Source organism: Bombina bombina, chromosome 3 (genome assembly GCF_027579735.1).
Source record: "Bombina bombina isolate aBomBom1 chromosome 3, aBomBom1.pri, whole genome shotgun sequence".
Taxonomy (NCBI): domain Eukaryota; kingdom Metazoa; phylum Chordata; class Amphibia; order Anura; family Bombinatoridae; genus Bombina; species Bombina bombina.
This window is the reverse complement of record NC_069501.1, coordinates 529,790,153-529,812,831: the sequence shown is the minus strand read 5'-3', so window position 1 is coordinate 529,812,831 and position 22,679 is coordinate 529,790,153. Positions and strand designations below refer to the sequence as shown.

At 37.4% G+C, this 22,679-nt stretch overlaps 1 protein-coding gene across 2 annotated transcripts in view; it reads right to left on the bottom strand.

Annotated features, from left to right (window-relative positions):
* Positions 1 to 3,965: 3,965 nt before the first annotated feature.
* The window catches only part of LOC128653588 (mucin-2-like), a 31,187-nt gene continuing 12,473 nt past the window's right edge, over positions 3,966 to 22,679 (bottom strand). For both annotated transcript variants that reach the window (XM_053706967.1, XM_053706968.1), the window contains 5 exons: positions 17,541 to 19,770; positions 11,919 to 12,081; positions 11,700 to 11,769; positions 7,281 to 7,319; positions 3,966 to 6,354 (listed from right to left, as the gene is read on the bottom strand). In XM_053706967.1, coding sequence (XP_053562942.1) covers positions 6,293 to 6,354; positions 7,281 to 7,319; positions 11,700 to 11,769; positions 11,919 to 12,081; positions 17,541 to 19,770 — 2,564 coding nt within the window. In that variant the 3' untranslated portion in view covers positions 3,966 to 6,292. The remainder of the gene's footprint in view (positions 6,355 to 7,280; positions 7,320 to 11,699; positions 11,770 to 11,918; positions 12,082 to 17,540; positions 19,771 to 22,679) is intronic.

Sequence of the window (22,679 nt, the reverse complement as noted above, 5' to 3'; positions counted from 1 at the left end):
AAACCTACAGCCTAGGTCTGGATTGATTTGTGTATTTTTCAAATCACCCTAGTTAAGCTTACGGATGATTAACACATGATTTATTTACCAGCTTTAACTTATTTGTGTTTTTAAGTATGGGGTGTTTTACATTTTTTAATCATCTTAATATAGGTTATATTTTAGACAGCGTATCACTGTCACAATCTCATTGCTCTATACTTAATATAGCCTATAAGGAATGTGAGTGCTCCCTAAGTGTACATACCATCAGTCCAGGACTGATTTAAGTTTTCTCTTCCTAATACACAGCACCGCCACCCCAAAATGAATAACTCTGGTACAATAAATTAATAGTACAATAAGAAATTTAGTTTACTGGGGAATTTCTGACTACACCACAAGTAGTGCTATTAGTGCTTTTCCTTTCCTCTGACATCTATCCCTTGAGTCCTGCCTCTTCTGTGACCCCTGTGTGGCTCAGAAGGCTGTATTAATTGCACATCTCCAGTGTCAACCCCCCTAGGGGGAAGAGGCTTAACCCTTTGTGGTTTACCTCCCTAGGACTACGAAACTTCATACAGGCCTTACCGACCTAACCAACTGTGAGTGCGGAACCCGGCCATCCTCCTGCTATGGGGGCCTCCCTCAACAAGAAGCTATCATCTGAATCCAGACTAATCCTGTCCGCCCAAGACTCCATGAGGTGGAAGGAGTCCTCCTCACCACAGTTGCCTTCCTTAGAAGATGCAGAGAATGGGAACCAGGACCTTCCAAGAATTCACCAGCAACTGTAGGCGATAAACTTCCCTTTAGCCCCCAGTGGAAGGCAAACAGACATTGCAGTATCTGAAGCTAATTCGTCCCTAACTCAAGTGAAACTGCTTGACCTGCCCTGAAATGCCCCCACAGAGGGACCCACACCTCACGTACAAGGAGTAGGAGAAACAAAATCTACCCCTGAAGAAGAATCCAGAGAAACTTCATCCCCCTTTCTTTTACTTACACAGATTAACCTTAACTATCCATTGAACCCTACTGGATACTTTACTGGGCCTACCTTTTCTAAAAGACCTAACACCCCTAAAGGCAGCAGACTGAGAAACCACAGGGATCCCCTCCTTCTAACAGACTCCTGGGAACGATCACCTCCAGCTCCTCCCACCAGACTTAATACCACACTAGACAGGTTAACCCAATTATGACTGGCCCCAACACTGATCAAGGCCTCCAGAACTCAAGGGTTTTTCCCTCAACACCCCACCAACCTCAGGCCTGGGAAGGCCATCCTCCACCTCTGGCAAACCCCTTTCAAGGCAGCTCTCCTCTGCAGCTTCTGGCTCCAAAGGACTGTGCCCCCCTCCTCCTTCTCCTTTAGCTCACATGACCAAGGTGTCTGCCGTGTGCTCACTGCTGCTCCGAAAACAACATCCACCTCCCCACAAGATCCTCCACCTGAGATGTGGCCACGATCTGCTTCTCCCTTGCGCAGAAACCTTTTGCCTATTGGAAATAATCGTCTGCCCATATACTGTATTGGGTATTTATAAAAATTAGGGACATATTTCCAGCATCTGCATTGCTTCTATAGTTGTTATATGTTACTTCATTCACCACTTCCTAGGTAATCATTCACCACTTCCTTGGTACTGTCCTTATGCATTACATCAAGCTGTCTTCTGGTCTCTTCAGTAGACTGACAAATTAAATATTAAATAGTGTTTTGCAGTGTCATGTCCAGTCCTGTGTTTTGCAAGTCTGTTTCTAATCAGTGATCCTTTCCAAACACCAAAGCATAAAAAATCTGCTTTTTAATCTGAGGTCAGTGACAAACTCTTCTACTATCTCATGTGGTAGCTGCACCCTTGAGTTAACCACAAAGGACCAGATTACAAGTGGAGCACTAATTTATTGCACACCTGTAAATAAACAGACATTACAAGTGGCTGGTTATTGCTACTGCAAGCTTGCAATAGAAATTAGCGCTCATAAAATTAACCAGTGATCAGATCTCTGGTTAGTTTTATAAATGTCCCCCAATTGGCTCCAAAATTAAGTAGCTGTTTATGGGGGAAAAATGTAGCATCTTTAATTGTATTAATAAAAACTGCACGAACTGTAGTTTTATGGGGTTTAAGTTGGCGGGTGCCTTTAGATAACTATCTATGAAAAACTGTGTTTTTGCTAAAAATATATATTTATATGCTTATATACATAGATATTTATGAGCTTATATGTGTATATAAACACATAAATATATATTTATATACATATACAGTATAGTTCAATTTGCTGCCCGTTGCTGCGCTAGGTTCTCTGCCATGTCTCACGGCATGAAAATGAGGATCCCATTGGAGCCTATTGAAGCTCGCTCTATTGAGCGCAAAGCTTCCATGCAATGTGAACACAATGCACTTAACTTCAAATAACAGCTTTTAATCCAGCCCAAAATGTTTACACGTTTAATTTTTATTGGGAGAACAGCATGTGGTAAATTTTTCCTAACAATATTGTAATTGTCACAATCATCTGATAATTAAAAACTGTTAAAAATGTCTATAGCCGCTGGCACAGCAACAGGTAAAAGCAAAGCTAGTTTCTGATCATCTGAAAAATGTAGAGGTGTTTGTGGATTTCATATACATTGTAAACCTTTGTTTAAAGGATCCCTACACTTCTTCCATATTCCCCACAAACCAGAGTTCTGGTGGTGGTTTGAGACAAGCATCACTTGAAAATGTCATTGTTCTTGTGCTGGAAAATATTAACTTGTAACTTCTCCATGCTGTGTATCCATGTTTATTTTCTTGTATTATTTCTGTATTTCAATTCCCTGAGAAACACTCCTGGTAATATATGCTTATTTATATAGAAAAAAAGAGACAAACCATTTTCTGCAAAAAGATCAAAAAGCTATAGAACTACTGCTTGGAAGCCTCTTCTTTTATCTTGTTCCCTCTGCCCCCTGATTTCACTTCCTGTAGCAATGATATTATGTAAAATCACTGCAAACAGTACTTAACATAATGGGTAGTACCTGTTACACTGCTTAGTACATTAAGCACAGAATTTTGATTTTTTTTTTAATAAAATGTTTTAAGCTGATTTTGAGCCTGTGCTGGGCAGACTTGCAAATGTGAGCCTACTTTCCGCAATGTAAGAACACTTGCTCAGGGTGATTGACAGGCCCTTCTCTTGCACGTTTGGTTGCACAACAGAAGAGGGCAGCGTTACACACTCAAGCGAGTGTGTAATGATACATCCAGGCAGCAGAGTTACAGGGTCCACTGCCTGTTCAATGTGAAGCCGTGCGGACAGAATCTCAAGTACATTGGGCCCTTTGTTTTGTTTTTTTCCTAATTTCCTACATCATATCCAAAGAAAAATGTCATCTCACTCATCTTTGTCATCGAGTGTGGTTGTGGGAGAAAAAAAAATGGGGGTGAATAGGTAGATTTTTTAAGATATAAAGGAGAACAGTGAGAGATTTCTATAGCATTTTTAAAAAGAGCAATACTACCTCTATTCGCTTATGATTAAAAGTATAGGGTGCACTACATATGTATAGTGATCGTAAAAATGCTTTGCATAAAAACAAATGACTGAACTTACCAAATACCAAACAGTTGAGTTGCAATACCAAACTAAGCACTACTTGTAATCTAGCCCTCAATTTTTTAAAGTGAAGAATTGTTTGCATTTCGGGAGGATATTTTTCAGGCTGATCTTTTTCTTTTATTATGAGCTGGAGAAATCAATATTCATCAATGTCCTGTTTCATACATAGCCAAAAATTGCTGGTTATAATTAGTGTATACAATTTTTAGTTTAGCATAAGCCATAAGGTTCAATCCTCAGTCAATACATATTTCATATTAATTACCATAATAATATATACTTATTTTTCCTTCTAAAAATAGAGATTCTTATATAAATGCTGTCACTAAAGTAGAATTCAGATATAAGTATAAAGACTTGACAATCAATTAAATATGCTGATACAATTTATTATAATTTTTTTCATGCTATTCTATAAACATATAAAGATTAACATAACAATACAGCCCAGAAATCAGAAGAAACCCACTTACATTATATTTTGGGACAGTTCATATTTTTAGATAGGTGGTTGTGGCTTATTAAACATTAGCTTGCATTTTCATATATTTCATAGTGATTTGCCTCACTATAGGATACTCTGTATACTTAGGTAATCCACACCACAGATCTACATTCTACTATATTAGAAATATTTCTTCCAAGAGGTAAGACTCTCCTACAAATATGTTATTTTATGGAGAACATCTGTTTGACCTCGAAATCAATGTGTTACTTAGGAATTTGAAACATAGCTTCCCTGGAGGTTTTTCTCCATTCAACAGACCTGGAGTTAAGGACCTACTTGCATTAGCTCAGGTGGGTTCCTAAATCAGTACCACACAAATTGAATGATTTAAAAAGAAAAATGTGCTTAAATCATAGCCTGGTAGGGTCTGATGTGGATAGATTAAATTATGTTTTATAAACACATTATAGGAGATACTGTATGTATTTTGTGACCCTTGTAGTTCTTCTGTGTCTTCAGATACAAGGCAGGTGGACATGTGGAGAAGTTTTACAAGCAGGAGTGACTACCTTAGGTGTTTTGTCATGTCTGATTTTTCTTCTATGTTTGCTATATATTTATTTGGACAAACTGCTTCACAAAAAAGTCACTTACTAAGGGGACTCATGGGGATTTTTAGGTAAAATCAGGAGAGCAAGGAAATAAGAGAGTAAAGTAAGTAAACACAGTTACATAGTTAGGGGTATTTAAACAGTTTGGAACTATTATTAAGCAGAGAATGCAGCTTTGGAACCCTTGCTAATTCAACTGAAATGACTGACATGCCCTGCTCCAAGGGGAGGGGTCACACAAACATTTGCTTGTGTAATGCTAAATGTGTCTTCCATACCCTAAATGCAGGAGAGCAGGATCCCTAGCTTTTAATAGGTTTAAGAAGCATAAACAACTAGCAATTTACATTTGCAAAGTATAATTGGTAGGTTAAAGGCCAATCATTTGCTAAGCAAATACACAAATTACTAATGTTTATGATGAACAGTTTATTCACAGTTCAAACTTTCAGTCACTCTCCCCTTTATCTTCTTCTATTAGAAGTAGTAACATCAAACACTGTGGGGGACTTTAAGAATACCTGGGATAACCATAAGGCCATCCTATGAACTAGATAAATTTATACTTTTAGAAAATTTTGGGCAGACTTGTTGGGCCTATGGCTCTTATTTGCCGTCAATATCTATGTTTCATGTTCTTTTGAAGGGGGAGACAGGTTACATTTACCAGACAAGGTTTTGCTCACTTGGACATCCTAAAACCTAAGGAAGCAACTGCATGGAGTGTGCAGTGAAGGAAATCCTAAAGCCAAAAGCACAATAGATGACAAGCAATCAAAAAGTAAAAAACACAAAACCCTTTGTGCTTTTTTGCTAAAGGGACAAAAAGGTCACTTGCATTTTATAAGTTATCCCTGAATCAGTAATTAACATTTTTTTTTGCACATGATAGTAAATTGCACAAAAACTACTGATCAAAGTGCTGTAGTTAATTTTTATATTCAAACATCATGTCCCTTTAAGTGTTCAAAAGTATGAAGTCTTCTTAAAACTTTTTTTGTGTGGCTTATGATGTAATTGGTCATTATTAACGCAATGGTGTTTATAAAAAGGATTTGTTTCTAGACATTTAGTTCACTGTAATTATTTATTTAGTTTTGGGTTTTTTGCCCTTGATTTCTTTGACACAGACTGAGGTTTTTAGAGTTTAACTCTTTATATTTTGATATTTTTACCTTTTTTGTACACAGGTATATTGGTATTTTGTTAGAGTGGTTTGCAAACAATTATGTGGATGAAATAACATTTTATATAATATAAATAATACTTAGAAAATATAGTAATATTTATTTTTATATATTAAATAATCCAAACAAACATGTATGGAAAATAGAAAATGTTAAAAATAAATAGATTTAAACCCCATGAGCCCCATTGCTCATTCCTTCCACATTCTGTCCCCATACACTGTATCTCAACCACAATATCCCATCAATCCTGGAATCAATAGTTCAAAATGAGGTCTTCTACACTCAGGCCATCCCACCATCTGTGCATCCAGTAGAGTAAAAACCTCCAGATATTGAATAAATGCATGGCGCAATCAGGAAATGCGACATAGAAGATGTAGGTAAAGACAGGGCAATGTCTAATAATATTTACAGTTGTACAAGAAGAGAAAATAAGAAAGCTTTCTCTACATGATTCTTGCGACAACATATCCGAGTAGAGACAGTAACATCAGTAATGAGGAGGATGCTAAAACAAAAACAAAAAAAAGTCAGTAAACCGTTACAGTCCACTGTAACACAGAATTTGGCAAATTAATTTTTACATAACTCAAAATTGTCAATTTTTTAAATTTTTATAATCTAGGACACATATACCATTTTTTTTAATTATTATTATTATTATTATTATTATTATTTTAAAAAACAACTTACATTTGAACCAGTAATAATCATATTATAGAAAAATCTGGTTGTATTTAAAGTTATAAGTATATAATGTATAAGTTAAAAGAACTTTCACACAAATTATTGTTTTGTTGATTATTTGGTATGTTAACTAGGGTTACCAATAAACAAATTCATAATTTTAAGAAATATTTTAATGTAAAGGGACATGATACCCAAATGTTGATGCACATGAAAGTGATGCAGCAAAGTTGTAAAAAACTGATAGAAAATATCAGCTGGACATCTCTATGTAAAAAAGGAAGATATTTTAACTCAAATTTCCCAACTATTCACTATAAAGAGACTTCAATCAGCCAATCAGGTTGCTTGTTCCAGGACAAGCTAGGGAGTGTGCATCTGGCATGTTGAAGCACAGTCATGTTATTTTCCTATTCAGTTTAAGTAAGTTCTATGAAATCTCATGAGATCACAGCAAAGGCAAAGCATTACCTCCGCAATGCTGATTGACTATTTTTTTTTTTTTTTTTTGGGGGGGGTTCAAATTGCAGTTGGCCAGCTGCTGAAATATTACTGTTTACACAGCACTTACTCTGGTGAGCTGCAGAAAATTTGAGGTAAAATATACTTTTTTAACATAGAGATGCTCAAGGGATATTTCCTTGTCATCTTTTTACAGTTATACTGCATCACTTTCAAGTGATTTAGCATATGAGTATTTTGTCCCTTTATAAGCAAGGAAGTGTATTTAGCAAGGGTGTTACTCACCAGTCACAGAATACGAATCACTGTGAAGTTCTTCATCATCTGAGAATTAAATAAAAAATAAACAGTTAATTGTAGTGCACATTTAGATTTTTTTTTAATCCAAACACCTTTTTCAGGAACAGTTTTCAACTAAAGTATATGGAGCCGATTTATCAAGGGCCAACTGCTGCTCCTTAACTGGTCCGACGTCTCTGAGAGGTGGACAGCAATCAACCCGATCAGATACGATTGGGTTGATTGACAACCCCTGCTAGCGGCTGATTGGCCGCGAGTCTGTAGGGGGCGGCATTGCACAAGCAGTTCACCAGAACTGCTTGTGCAATGCTAAATGCTGACTGCGCATGCTGTCGGCATTCAGCGATATCTGTCGAATATGATATGCTACATGCTATGCTATATATCTATCATGTCGGACAGACATAGATAAATCGGCCCCTTTGTGTTATTATACTGTTATTATACATATTTCCCCTAAATTGGCAATTAATTTAAAAGAAAACATTTAAATATGCTATGTGAATTTTGGACACATGTTTTTATTAAAATGGACACAATAGTTAGAAAATGTATTCTCGTATAAAGGAAAAATATAGGTAATGTGTGAGGTTTGGAAATATATTTAAAAAAAACCATTTAATTTGGAGATCAAACAGTGCTACATTGTGTGACTCTTTTTTGTATAATACTAACATTTAGAAGAGAAAGGATGGTATGTGCAATGCAGTGAAGTGCTAGAAAGAAGGAAATATGTAAGATACTTGTTTAAAACTATAGTATCAAATCAAACTTATTCACAAAAAAGATAAAGTGCACCTTATAAAATATAATAAATATTCTTTAAAATTACTGTCTGGCACTTGGTGAACTAGGAGGCCTATATGCACCAATTGAATGAAACCACTTGTCCATTTATGGTTTACAAGAAGTGGATAGCATTTAAGACATTTTGTATCCAGTGTTACCAGGGGCGTATTTTGGCCTAGGGAAACAAGGCACTTGCCTAGGGCGGCAGATTGGAGGGGAGCAGCACTTTTTGAATCTTTGTAGGGAGCAGCAGGTGACTTAACTAGTTCTAGCCATCTGAATTATATATATATATATATATATATATATATATATATATATATATATATATATATATATATATATATATATATATATATATATATATATATATATATATATATATACAGGGAGTGCAGAATTATTAGGCAAGTTGTATTTTTGAGGATTAATTTTATTATTGAACAACAACCATGTTCTCAATGAACCCAAAAAACTCATTAATATCAAAGCTGAATAGTTTTGGAAGTAGTTTTTAGTTTGTTTTTAGTTATAGCTATTTTAGGGGGATATCTGTGTGTGCAGGTGACTATTACTGTGCATAATTATTAGGCAACTTAACAAAAAACAAATATATACCCATTTCAATTATTTATTTTTACCAGTGAAACCAATATAACATCTCAACATTCACAAATATACATTTCTGACATTCAAAAACAAAACAAAAACAAATCAGTGACCAATATAGCCACCTTTCTTTGCAAGGACACTCAAAAGCCTGCCATCCATGGATTCTCTCAGTGTTTTGATCTTTTCACCATCAACATTGCATGCAGTAGCAACCACAGCCTCCCAGACACTGTTCAGAGAGGTGTACTGTTTTCCCTCCTTGTAAATCTCACATTTGATGATGGACCACAGGTTCTCAATGGGGTTCAGATCAGGTGAACAAGGAGGCCATGTCATTAGATTTTCTTCTTTTATACCCTTTCTTGCCAGCCACGCTGTGGAGTACTTGGACGCATGTGATGGAGCATTGTCCTGCATGAAAATCATGTTTTTCTTGAAGGATGCAGACTTCTTCCTGTACCACTGCTTGAAGAAGGTGTCTTCCAGAAACTGGCAGTAGGACTGGGAGTTGAGCTTGACTTAATCCTCAACCCGAAAAGGCCCCACAAGCTCATCTTTGATGATACCAGCCCAAACCAGTACTCCACCTCCACCTTGCTGGCATCTGAGTCGGACTGGAGCTCTCTGCCCTTTACCAATCCAGCCACGGGCCCATCCATCTGGCCCATCAAGACTCACTCTCATTTCATCAGTCCATAAAACCTTAGAAAAATCAGTCTTGAGATATTTCTTGGCCCAGTCTTGACGTTTCAGCTTGTGTGTCTTGTTCAGTGGTGGTCGTCTTTCAGCCTTTCTTACCTTGGCCATGTCTCTGAGTATTGCACACCTTGTGCTTTTGGGCACTCCAGTGATGTTGCAGCTCTGAAATATGGCCAAACTGGTGGCAAGTGGCATCTTGGCAGCTGCACGCTTGACTTTTCTCAGTTCATGGGCAGTTATTTTGCGCCTTGGTTTTTCCACATGCTTCTTGCGACCCTGTTGACTATTTTGAATGAAACGCTTGATTGTTCGATGATCACGCTTCAGAAGCTTTGCAATTTTAAGAGTGCTGCATCCCTCTGCAAGATATCTCACTATTTTTGACTTTTCTGAGCCTGTCAAGTCCTTCTTTTGACCCATTTTGCTAAAGGAAAGGAAGTTGCCTAATAATTATGCACACCTGATATAGGGTGTTGATGTCATTAGACCACACCCCTTCTCATTACAGAGATGCACATCACCTAATATGCTTAATTGGTAGTAGGCTTTCGAGCCTATACAGCTTGGAGTAAGACAACATGCATAAAGAGGATGATGTGGTCAAAATACTCATTTGCCTAATAATTCTGCACTCCCTGTATATATATATATATATATATATATATATATATATATATATATATATATATATATATATATATATATATATATATATGAGACAAAAAGCGGAAATATATAAAGGCGCTAGGCTGAGGGGGTAAAAAGATATATGAGTGCACAAAATAGTATACCTATATCATACTAGAAGGCAGTATTCCCCTTAGAGCAAAGAACCAACCATATAGCGGCTGTCCCTTTAAGAGGAGTGTGAAAGCTGCACCAAATGAGAAAAAAAAAAAAATTCCCAGTTAGCGCAGCACTTCCCCTCCTCAAAATTATGGAAAGAACAAGAGCACGTGAAAAGGGATTAAGTAGCGCTGGTTGTATAGAAATATAATAAACACAATCAATATGTGTGAGAAAATAGCATGGAAAATGACAAAGTACACAGCAAATAAATCAGCATTAGGTGTGTAGAATAAATGTTCTCTAAACGTCCCAAATGCTTAAACACTTATGTGATATATGTAGATGGTTAGAGAGTTCCAGACTTGAGGTATGAGTGAAGTGCAGACTTACAAGAAAGAACCTCAATCGTATGAGGTAAGTGATCAGCACATCAGGGAATCCCTCTCAGTGGATTTGACTTGGCCCCTTGGGATTTTGGAGAAACTTCATACAGCAGGCTCGCCTTTTCCCTTCTGCTTTCTTGAGTATGGATGAAACTTCAGGAGGTTAATACACCTTTTCCCTCGGCCTCTTTCAGTATGGATCCTTGTATGTTTGATGGGGATGATCCTCACGGGATCCTGGGCGTTTCCATGGAATTCAATTGACCAATGTTTGTATCGTCCTTAATTGTCTCTTCTGCTCCACGACGTTGCCGCGCTTCCTTGATGTCAATTGAATTCCAAGGAAACGCCCAGGATCCCCTGAGGATCATCCCCATCAAACATACAAGGATCCATACTGAAAGAGGCCGAGGGAAAAGGTGTATTAACCTCCTGAAGTTTCACCCATACTCAAGAAAGCAGAAGGAAAAAGGCGAGCCTGCTGTATGAAGTTTCTCCAAAATCCCAAGGGGCCAAGTCAAATCCACTGAGAGGGATTCCCTGATGTGCTGATCACTTACCTCATACGATTGAGGTTCTTTCTTGTAAGTCTGCACTTCACTCATACCTCAAGTCTGGAACTCTCTAACCATCTACATATATCACATAAGTGTTTAAGCATTTGGGACGTTTAGAGAACATTTATTCTACACACCTAATGCTGATTTATTTGCTGTGTACTTTGTGATTTTCCATGATATTTTCTCACACATATTGATTGTGTTTATTATATTTCTATACAACCAGCGCTACTTAATCCCTTTTCCCGTGCTCTTGTTCTTTCCATATATATATAATATATATATATAGTATACATAACTGTGTACACATGCTAATTCAACCCACATGGGTGTATGTAAGTGTTTTGCAAGCCTGATAAACATGAACAAAAGTCAAATTAAACCCTGACCAAAAAATATTATGGTCAAAAAAGGCCTAAAACCTGAGGGGTGGGGTTAAGAAAAATGTTGATTGCCTAGGGCAGCACAAAACCTAAATACACCACTGAGTGTTTAAAAAGCTTGACTGCAAATTGCTTTCTTGGATTTTCAGGCAAGGGAAAAAAGTTGTATTTGCTGCCCAATGGTCTTACCTTTAAATTGTACTAAATATTTCAGATTAGATGTTACTACATCAGGTGCTTCTCTCCTTCTTCTCTTTGGCTGTAAAGAAAAGATATCACAATATAACCCACTTTTGGATGTCAATAATGAATGGAGTAATAGAAACAGAAGAGCATTTGTATATTGGCAGGTGATTTCTTCTTATACAAGTTGGCATGTGGGTCTAATATAAATATTCTTACACTTACGTTAGTGTGGCAGGAGCTTGCTTTCTTATCACATAAGGACACATCACTGTGCAAGTAATAGTCATTGCTTCCTGAAAATTTGAATGCATTGAAAGAAAACGCTTTTCTGAGTGAGTTGTTTTCAAAATTGGGAATTTCCTTCACTGTTTCATTGTTCAAACATCTATGGTGCAAAATGAAAAAAATTATTAAAACAAAAAAATATTTTAACACAAATACATTTAATACATTTAGTTCTGCATTCTATGGGGCCTAGTTATCAAGCCGTCTACTTTACCTGCCTTCGCCGGTCCAATACGCCCGCCTAAGCTCACCTACCAATGCCGCCGCGGACCTGCAAAATTTCGCCTAAGTTATCAATAAATCTGTCAAAAAGCCACGCACCAAGTACGGGGCGATGAGCAGCGGACTGTGATAGTTATCACTCATCCGATCTCGCTGCTCTTCGGCTTTTTGACAGCTTTATTGCTAGCCTGTCACTAAGCACCCACACTAACTACACTGTTCTACCCCCTATACCGGTGCCCCTGGAGCCCCCCCGCAACTAAATAAAGTTATTAACCCCTAAACCGCCGCACCTAGACCCCGCCGCAATTATAATAAATGTATTAACCCCTAAACCGCCGCTCCCGGACACCGCCGCCACTTACATTATACCTAGTAACCCCTATCCTGCCCCCCTATACCGGCGCCCCCGGAGTCCCCCGCAACTAAATAAAGTTTTTATCCCCTAAACCGCCGCTCCTAGACCCCGCCGCAACTCTTATAAATGTATTAATCCCTTAACCGCCACTCCCGGACCCCGCCGCCACCTACATTATACCTAGTTACCCCTATCCTGCTCCCCCTATACCGCCGCCCTCTATAATAAAGTTATTAACCCCTATCCTGCAGATTCCGGACCTCGCCGCAACTAAATAAATAGTTTAACCCCTAAACCGCCTCTCCCGGACCCCGCCGCCACCTATATTAAACTTATTAACCCCTAATCTGCCCCCCCTACACCGTCGCCACCTATAATACATTTATTAACCCCTAACCTGCCCCCCCTACACCGCCGCCACAGTAATAAAATTATTAACCCATATCCTGCCCCCCCTACACCGCCGCCACTGTTATAAAATTATTAACCCCTAAACCTAAGTCTAACACTAACCCTAACACCCCCCTAACTTAAATATTAATTAAATAAATCTAAATAATATTTCTCTTATTAACTAAATTAATCCTATTTAAAACTAAATACTTACCTTTAAAATAAACCCTAATATAGCTACAATATAAATAATAATGATATTGTAGCTATCTTAGGATTTATTTTTATTTTACAAGCAACTTTCAATTTATTTTAACTAGTTACAATAATAACTATTTAATAGCTACCTAGCTAAAATAAAGAGAAATTTACCTGTAAAATAAAAACTAACCTAAGTTACAATTACACCTAACACTACACTATCATTAAATAAATGAATCCTATTTAAAACTAAATACTTACCTGTAAAATAAACCCGAAGATAGCTACAATGTAATTAATAATTAATAATTACATTGTAGCTATTTTAGGATTTATATTTATTTTACAGGTAACTTTGTATTTATTTTAACTAGGTACAATAGTTATTAAATAGTTATTAACTATTTAATAACTACCTAGTTAAAAGAAATACAAAATTACCAGTAAAATAAATCCTAACCTAAGTTACAATTAAACCTAACACTACACTATCATTAAATCAATTAAATAAATTAAATACAAATGCCTACAAATAAATACAAATAAATACACTAACTAAAGTACAAAAAATAAAAAAAGAACTGTTACAAAAAATAAAAAAATAATTTACAAACATTATAAAAATATTACAATTTTAAGCTAATTACACCTACTCTAAGCCCCCTAATAAAATAACAAAGCCCCCCAAAATAAAAAAATTCCCTACCCTATTCTACATTAAAAAGATACCAGCTCTATTACCTTACCAGCCCTTAAAAGGGCCTTTTGCGGGGCATGCCCCAAAGAAAACAGCTCTTTTGCCTGTAAAATAAAAATACACCCCCCCAACATTAAAACCCACCACCCACATACCTCTAATCTAACCCAAACCCCCTTAGATAAACCTAACACTACCCCCTGAAGATCTTCCTACCTTGATTCGTCTTCACTCAGCCGAGCCGAATTCTTCATCCAATCCGAGCGATGTCTTCATCCAAGCATGGGCTGAAGAGGTCCATCATCCAGCTGAAGTCTTCATCCAAGCAAGGGCTGAAGAGGTCCATCATCCAGCTGAAGTCTTCATCCAAGCGGGGGCTGAAGAGGTCCATCATCCGGTTGAAGTCGTCATCCAAGCGGGGGCTAAAGAGGTCCATCATCCGGCTGAAGTCTTCTATCAAGCGGCATCTTCAATCTTCTTTCTTCCGGCTCCATCTTCATCCCGCCAACGCGGAACATCCTTCCTCCACGACGAACTCCCGATGAATGACGGATGACTGTTCCGATCAGCCAATAGAATGCAAGCTCAATCTGATTGGCTGATTGGATCAGCCAATCGGATTGAACTTGAATCTGATTGGCTGATTCCATCAGCCAATCAGATTATTCCTACCTTAATTCCGATTGGCTGATAGAATCCTATCAGCCAATCAGAATTCGAGGGACACCATCTTGGATGACGTCCCTTAAAGCAACCGTCATTCGTCGGGAGTTTGTCGTGGAGGAAGGATGTTCCGCGTCAGCGAGATGAAGATGGAGCTGGAAGAAAGAAGATTGAAGATGCCGCTTGATAGAAGACTTCAGCCGGATGATGGACCTCTTCAGCCCCCACTTGGATGAAGACTTCAGCCGGATGATGGACCTCTTCAGCCCCCGTTTGGATGAAGACTTCAGCTGGATGATGGACCTCTTCAGCCCACACTTGGATGAAGACATTGCCCGGATTGGATGAAGAATTCGACTCGGCTGAGTGAAGACGACTCAAGGTAGGAAGATCTTCATGGGGGTAGTGTTAGGTTTATTTAAGGGGGGGTTGGGTTAGATTAGGGGTATGTGGGTGGTGGGTTTTAATGTTGGGGGGGGTGTATTTTTATTTTACAGGCAAAAGAGCTGTTTTCTTTGGGGCATGCCCCGCAAAAGGCCCTTTTAAGGGCTGGTAAGGTAATAGAGCTGTTATCTTTTTAATGTAGAATAGGGTAGGGAATTTTTTTATTTTGGGGGGCTTTGTTATTTTATTAGGGGTCTTAGAGTAGGTGTAATTAGCTTTAAATTGTTGTAATATTTTTATAATGTTTGTAAATTATTTTTTTCTTTTTTGTAACTTAGTTCTTTTTTTATTTTTTGTACTTTAGTTAGTGTATTTATTTGTATTTATTTGTAGGTATTTGTATTTAATTTATTTAATTGATTTAATGATAGTGTAGTGTTAGGTTTAATTGTAACTTAGGTTAGGATTTATTTTACTGGTAATTTTGTATTTCTTTTAACTAGGTAGTTATTAAATAGTTAATAACTATTTAATAACTATTGTACCTAGTTAAAATAAATACAAAGTTACCTGTAAAATAAATATAAATCCTAAAATAGCTACAATGTAATTATTAATTACATTGTAGCTATCTTCGGGTTTATTTTACAGGTAAGTATTTAGTTTTAAATAGGATTAATTTATTTAATGATAGTGTAGTGTTAGGTGTAATTGTAACTTAGGTTAGTTTTTATTTTACAGGTAAATTTCTCTTTATTTTAGCTAGGTAGCTATTAAATAGTTATTAATTATTTAATAGCTATTGTACCTAGTTAAAATAAATTGAAAGTTGCCTGTAAAATAAAAATAAATCCTAAAATAGCTACAATATAATTATTATTTATATTGTAGTTATATTAGGGTTTATTTTACAGTTAAGTATTTAGCTTTAAATAGGAATGATTTAGTTAATAAGAGTTAATTTATTTTGTTAGATTTAAATTAGATTTAATTTAGAGGGGTGTTAGGGTTAGGGTTAGACTTAGCTTTAGGGGTTAATAATTTTATTATAGGTTGCTGCGGTATAGGGGGGGCAGGATAGGGGTTAATAAAAATATTATAGGTGGCGACTGTGTAGGGGGGGCAGATTAGGGATTAATAAGATTAATATAGGTGGAGGCAGGGTCCGGGAGCGGCGGTTTAGGGGTTAAACTATTTATTTTGTTGCGGCGAAGTCCGGGAGCAGCAGGATAGGGGTTAATGCATTTATTAGGGGTGGCGGCGGTATAGGGGGTCAGGATAGGGGTTAATAGGTATTATGTAGGTGGCAGCGGGGGCCGGGAGCGGCGGTTTAGGGGTTAACAGATTTCTTAGAGTTGCGGCGGGGTCCGGGAGCGGCAGTTTAGGGGTTAAAATGTTTAATATAGGTGGCGGCGGTGTAGGGGGGGCAGATTAGTGGTGCTTAGACTCGGGGTACATGTTAGGGTGTTAGGTGTACACACTTCCCATAGGAATGAATGGGATGTCAGGCAGCAGCGAACTTGAACTTTCGCTATGGTCTGACTCCCATTGATTCCTATGGGATCCGCCACCTCTAGGGCGCAGTTTGAAAACCAGGTACGCTGGGCCGTAAAAGTGCCGAGCGTACCTGCTGGGATTTTGATAACTCCCAAAAGTAGTCAGATTGTGCTGAACTTGTGTTCGGAACATCTGGAGTGATGTAAGAATCGATCTGTGTCGGACTGAGTCCGGCAGATCGATGCTTACGTCACTAACTTCTACTTTTGCCGGTCTCTAGCCTTTGATAACTAAGGCGAATCAGCCTCGCCACAAATACGCTGCGGAATTCCAGCGTATTTGAGGTTGACGGCTTGATAACTAAGCCCCTATGAGTCCTCATAAACACGTCATTTATTCTCTAGTATCATATGAAAGGGAAACAACACAATACAATTTTAATTTAAAGGCCTTTGCATAAAAAAATAAAAATAAAAGACAAAAATCTTTTTTGTGTCTAGAAATAAGCACAGTTTAACAGTATCAGATTCATGTATATTCCTCTTGCATGCAAGAATGTTTACAAAAGTATTACAGACAGATGCATGTTATCATAAGAACCGAGCAACTGAATTTAATTAGAAAATATGCAGTTACTGTTACTCATATCTTTAGAATATAATTGCTATATCTTAAAGGAACAGTCTAGTCAGAATTAAACTTTCATGATTCAGATAGGGCATGTAATATTAAACAACTTTCCAATTTACTTTTATCATCAAATTTGCTCTTGGTATTCCTAGTTAAAAACTAAACCTAGGTAGACTCATATGCTAATATCTAAGCCTTTGAAATCTGAAAAGTTTTTTGCAGCAAGAGGGTGTTAGCTCATGTGTGCTATATAGATAATATTGTGCTCATGTCTGTGGAGTTAACTAGGAGTCAGCACTGATTGGCTAAAATGGAAGTCTGTTTAAAGAACTGAAATAAGGGGGTAGTATGTAGAGGTTTATATACAAGGTAATCACAGAGGTAAAAAGTTTATTAATATAACAGTGCTGGTTATGCAAAACTGGGGAATTGGTAATAAAGGGATTATCTATATTTTTAAACAATAGCATTTCTGGAATAGACTGTCCCTTTAAGATTTAAACGTTTTTCTTACCCGTCTGTAATGAAATGGTTGACGAAATTGGTGTCTTCAGGTTTTTCACTTTTACTGGCAAAAAATGAATTAATCTGTAAAACATGGTCCTCTCCCTCAGCGTCTTTGGCTTCCACTACTACATACAGTGGTGCTCCAGAAGATACTCTATGGGTGCTGTACAAAAGATTGGTAAGATGAGAATCACTGAAGACTGATATTTTCAATTTAATTTTTTTAATGAATTTCAGAGTTGAATGAACTGGAGTTGAAGCATTCTCAGTAGTAAAGGATGAGATCACAACTTGTGTTGTAGTAGTAGTAGGTGGAGTACTGGTTGTAACAGACTCAGTAGTTGATTCATCTGTGGTTGTATCTTTTCCTATTGTGCTTAAAGTAGTGGTGGTTGTAACATGCTTAGTGGTTGTAACTGACTCATCTGTGGTTGTCTCATCTATGGTTGAATCCTGTATAGTTGTTTCATCTATCAATGTGCTTAAAGTAGTTGTAAGTGTGACAGTGGTGGGAACAGGCTCAGTGGTTGATTCTTTTGTGGTTAATTCTTCTGTTATTGCAAATGTGGTTGTAACAACCTCAGTGGTTTCATGATCAATGCTTGTTTCATCTATTGTTGTAGAAAGCGTAGTGGTTATAGAAGGACCAGTTGTTGAATCTTCTTTTGTTGTTTCATCTATCAATGTGCTTAAAGTAGTTGTAGGTGTGACAGTGGTGGGAACAAGCTCAGTGGTTGATTCTTTTGTGGTTAAATCTTCTGGGGTTGTATCATCTCCTTCTGTACTTAAAGTTATTGTGGTTGCAAATGTGGTTGTAACAACCTGTGTAGTTTCATCATCAATGCTTGTTTCATCTATTGTTGTAGAAAGCGTAGTGGTTATAGAAGGACCAGTTGTTGAATCTTCTATTGTTGTTTCATCTATCAAAGTGCTTAAAGTAGTTGTAGGTGTGACAGTGGTGGGAACAAGCTCAGTGGTTGATTCTTTTGTGGTTAAATCTTCTGGGGTTGTATCATCTCCTTCTGTACTTAAAGTTATTGTGGTTGCAAATGTGGTTGTAACAACCTGAGTAGTTTCATCATCAATGCTTGTTTCATCTATTGTTGTAGAAAGTGTAGTGGTTATAGATGGACCAGTTGTTGAATCTTCTATTGTTGTTTCATCTATCAAAGTGCTTAAAGTAGTTGTAGGTGTGACAGTGGTGGGAACAAGCTCGGTGGTTGATTCTTTTGTGGTTAAATCTTCTGGGGTTGTATCATCTCCTTCTGTACTTAAAGTTATTGTGGTTGCAAATGTGGTTGTAACAACCTGAGTAGTTTCATCATCAATGCTTGTTTCATCTATTGTTGTAGAAAGCGTAGTGGTTATAGAAGGACCAGTTGTTGAATCTTCTATTGTTGTTTCATCTATCAAAGTGCTTAAAGTAGTTGTAGGTGTGACAGTGGTGGAAACAAACTCAGTGGTTGATTCTTCTGTGGTTGTATCATCTTCTAATGTGCTTAAATTAGGTGTGGTTGCAAAGGTGGTTGTAAATGGTTTAGTGCTTGTAACAAACTCAGTTGTTGAATCTTCGGTTGTTGTTTCATCTGTTGTTGAAATTAATATAGTTGTGGCAGTGGTCGGAACAAGCTCAGTGGTTGAATCATCTGTTGTAGAATCACCCATTGTTGTATCATCTCTTGTTGTGGTAGTTGGGTCTGGAGAGGTAGTTGTTGGGGTGAGAGTGGGGGTAGAAGTTGTAGGTGTGGTTGTAGTTGGGGTAGTAGGAAGGGTAGTAGTTGGGGTTGGGGTAGTAGTTGTGGGCGTTGGTGTGGTAGTAGTTGGTGTAGTAGTTGTAGGTGTGGTTGTAGGCAGGGTAGTAGTTGGAGTTGGGGTCGTTGTAGGTGTGGTAGTAGTTGGTGTAGTAGTTGTAGGTGTGGTTGTAGGCAGGGTAGTAGTTGTAATTGGGGTAGTAGGTGTGGTTGTTGTAGGTGTGGTAGTAGTTGGTGTAGTAGTTGTAGGTGTGGTTGTAGGCAGGGTAGTAGTTGGAGTTGGGGTCGTTGTAGGTGTGGTAGTAGTTGGTGTAGTAGTTGTAGGTGTGGTTGTAGGCAGGGTAGTAGTTGTAATTGGGGTAGTAGTTGTTGTAGGTGTGGTAGTAGTTGGTGTAGTAGTTGTAGGTGTGGTTGTAGGCAGGGTAGTAGTTGTTCTTGGGGTAGTAGTTGGTGTGATTGTAGTAGTATTAGGTGGTGGAGTAAATTCTGAAAAAAAAGAAAATAGGGATATTTCTAGTTAGGTTAAAATTAAATATATCTGGAATTACACCACATTAACAAAGGTATTTTTCTACTGAATTTCTAAACATTGATTGTTTTTATTTATCCATGATTTGCTATGGATTATGTGATGTGAGCATCAATGCAAATCATGATCCCTCGATAAGCAGAAAACACCTGTAAAATAACGTTATTCTCTAATAATTCTTACTTCTTGTATAATCCCATTCCTAATTCTGATACTGATGACAATATTATTTTTAGCTCTTCTGTATATTAATAGATATGAACAAGCAACATTCATGTATCACTCGTGACATGGAAGTGATAAGGGGAAAATAGAGAGAAGTCTGATTTAAATATAGATGAGCTGCAAATTTAATTCTAGCAGATGAGTATATGATGACCGTTAGCAAATATACGCCTAGATTTAGAGTTCTGCATTAGCCGTCAAAAGCAGCGTTAAGGGCTCCTAACGCTGCTTTTTACCGCCCGCTGGTATTTAGAGTCAGTCAGGAAAGGGTCTAATGCTCACTTTCCAGCCGCGACTTTCCATACCGCAGATCCCCTTACGCCAATTGTGTATCCTATCTTTTCAATGGGATCTTCCTAATGCCGGTATTTAGAGTCTTGGCTAAAGTGAGCATTAGAACTCTAACGACAAAACTCCAGCCGCAGAAAAAAGTCAGGAGTTAAGAGCTTTATGGGCTAAAGCCAGTTTATAAAGCTCTTAACTACTGTGCTCTAAAGTACACTAACACCCATAAACTACCTATGTACCCCTAAACCGAGCCCCCCCCCACATCGCCGCCACTCTAATAAATTTTTTAACCCCTAATCTGCCGACCGCACACCGCCGCCACCTACATTATCCCTATGTATCCCTAATATGCTGCCCCTAACATCGCTGACACCTAAATAATATTTATTAACCCCTAATCTGCCCCCCCCAACGTCGCCGCTACCTAACTACACTTATTAACCCCTATTCTGCCGACCGGACCTCGCAGCCACTATAATAAATGTATTAACCCCTAAACCGCCGCACTCCAGCCTCAAAAACCCTATAATAAATAGTATTAACCCCTAATCTGCCCTGCCTAACATCTTTGACACCTAACTTCAAGTATTAACCCCTAATCTGCCGACCGGACCTCGCCGCTACTCTAATAAATGTATTAACCCCTAAAGCTAAGTCTAACCCTAACACTAACACCCCCCTAAGTTAAATATAATTTTATTCTAACAAAATAAATTAAATCTTATTAAATAAATTATTCCTATTGAAAGCTAAATACTTACCTGTAAAATAAATCCTAATATAGCTACAATATAACGAATAATTATATTGTAGCTATTTTAGGATTTATATTTATTTTATAGGCAACTTTGTATTTATTTTAACTAGGTACCATAGCTATTAAAAAGTTATTAACTATTTAATAGCTACCTAGTTAAAATAATAACAAAATTACCTGTAAAAAAATCATAACCTAAGTTACAATTAAACCTAACACTACACTATCAATAAATAAATTAACTAAACTACCTACAATTAGCTACAATTAAATCAACTAAACTAAATTACAAAAAAAACAAACACTAAATTACAAAAAATAAAAAAAGATTACAAGAATTTTAAACTAATTACACCTACTCTAAGCCCCCTAAAAAAATAACAAAGCCCCCCAAAATAAAAAAATGCCCTACCCTATTCTAAAATAAAAAGTTAACAGCTCTATTACCTTACCAGCCCTTAAAAGGGCTTTTTGCGGGGCATGCCCCAAAGAAATCAGCTCTTTTGCCTGTAAAAAAAAAACATACAATAACCCCCCAACATTACAACCCACCACCCACATACCCCTAATCTAACCCACCCAAACCCGCCTTAAAAAACCTAACACTAAGCCCCTGAAGATCTCCCTACCTTGTATTCACCCAACCGGGTATCACTGATCCATCCAGAAGAGGTCCTCCAGAGGGTCCGAAGACTTCATCTTATCCGGCCAGAAGAGGTCCTCCAGAGGCTCGGAAGTCTTCATCCAGACGGCATCTTCTATCTACTTCCATCAGGTAGGAAAAATCTGATTGGCTGATGGCTGTTCCGATCAGCCAATAGAATGCAAGCTCAATCTGATTGGCTGATTGGATAAGCCAATCTGATTGAACTTGACTCTGATTGGCTGATCCAATCAGCCAATCAGATTTTTCCTACCTTAATTCCGATTGGCTTATAAAATCCTATCAGCCAATCGGAATTCGAGGGATGCCATCTTGGATGATGTCATTTAAAGGAACCTTCATTCAGACTTAGGACGTCGTTAGAAGAGGATGGATCCGCGCCAGCTGCTTCAAGATGGACCCACTCCGCTCCGGATGGAAGAAGATAGAAGATGCCGTCTGGATGAAGACTTCCGAGCCTCTGGAGGACCTCTTCTGGCCGGATAGGATGAAGACTTTTAAAGGCTGGTAAGGTAATAGAGCTGTTAACTTTTTATTTTAGAATAGGGTATGGCATTTTTTTATTTTGGGGGGCTTTGTTATGTTTTTTAGGGGGCTTAGAGTAGGTGTAATTAGTTTAAAATTCTTGTAATCTTTTTTATTTTTTGTAATTTAGTGTTTGTTTTTTTGTAATTTAGTTTAGTTGATTTAATTGTAGGTAATTGTAGGTAGTTTAGTTAATTAATTTATTGATAGTGTAGTGTTAGGTTTAATTGTAACTTAGGTTAGGATTTATTTTACAGGTAATTTTGTAATTATTTTAACTAGGTAGCTATTAAACAGTAACTAACTATTTAATAGCTATTGTACCTAGTTAAAATAAATACAAAGTTGCCTGTAAAATAATTTTAAATCCTAAAATAGCTACAATATAATTATTCGTTATATTGTAG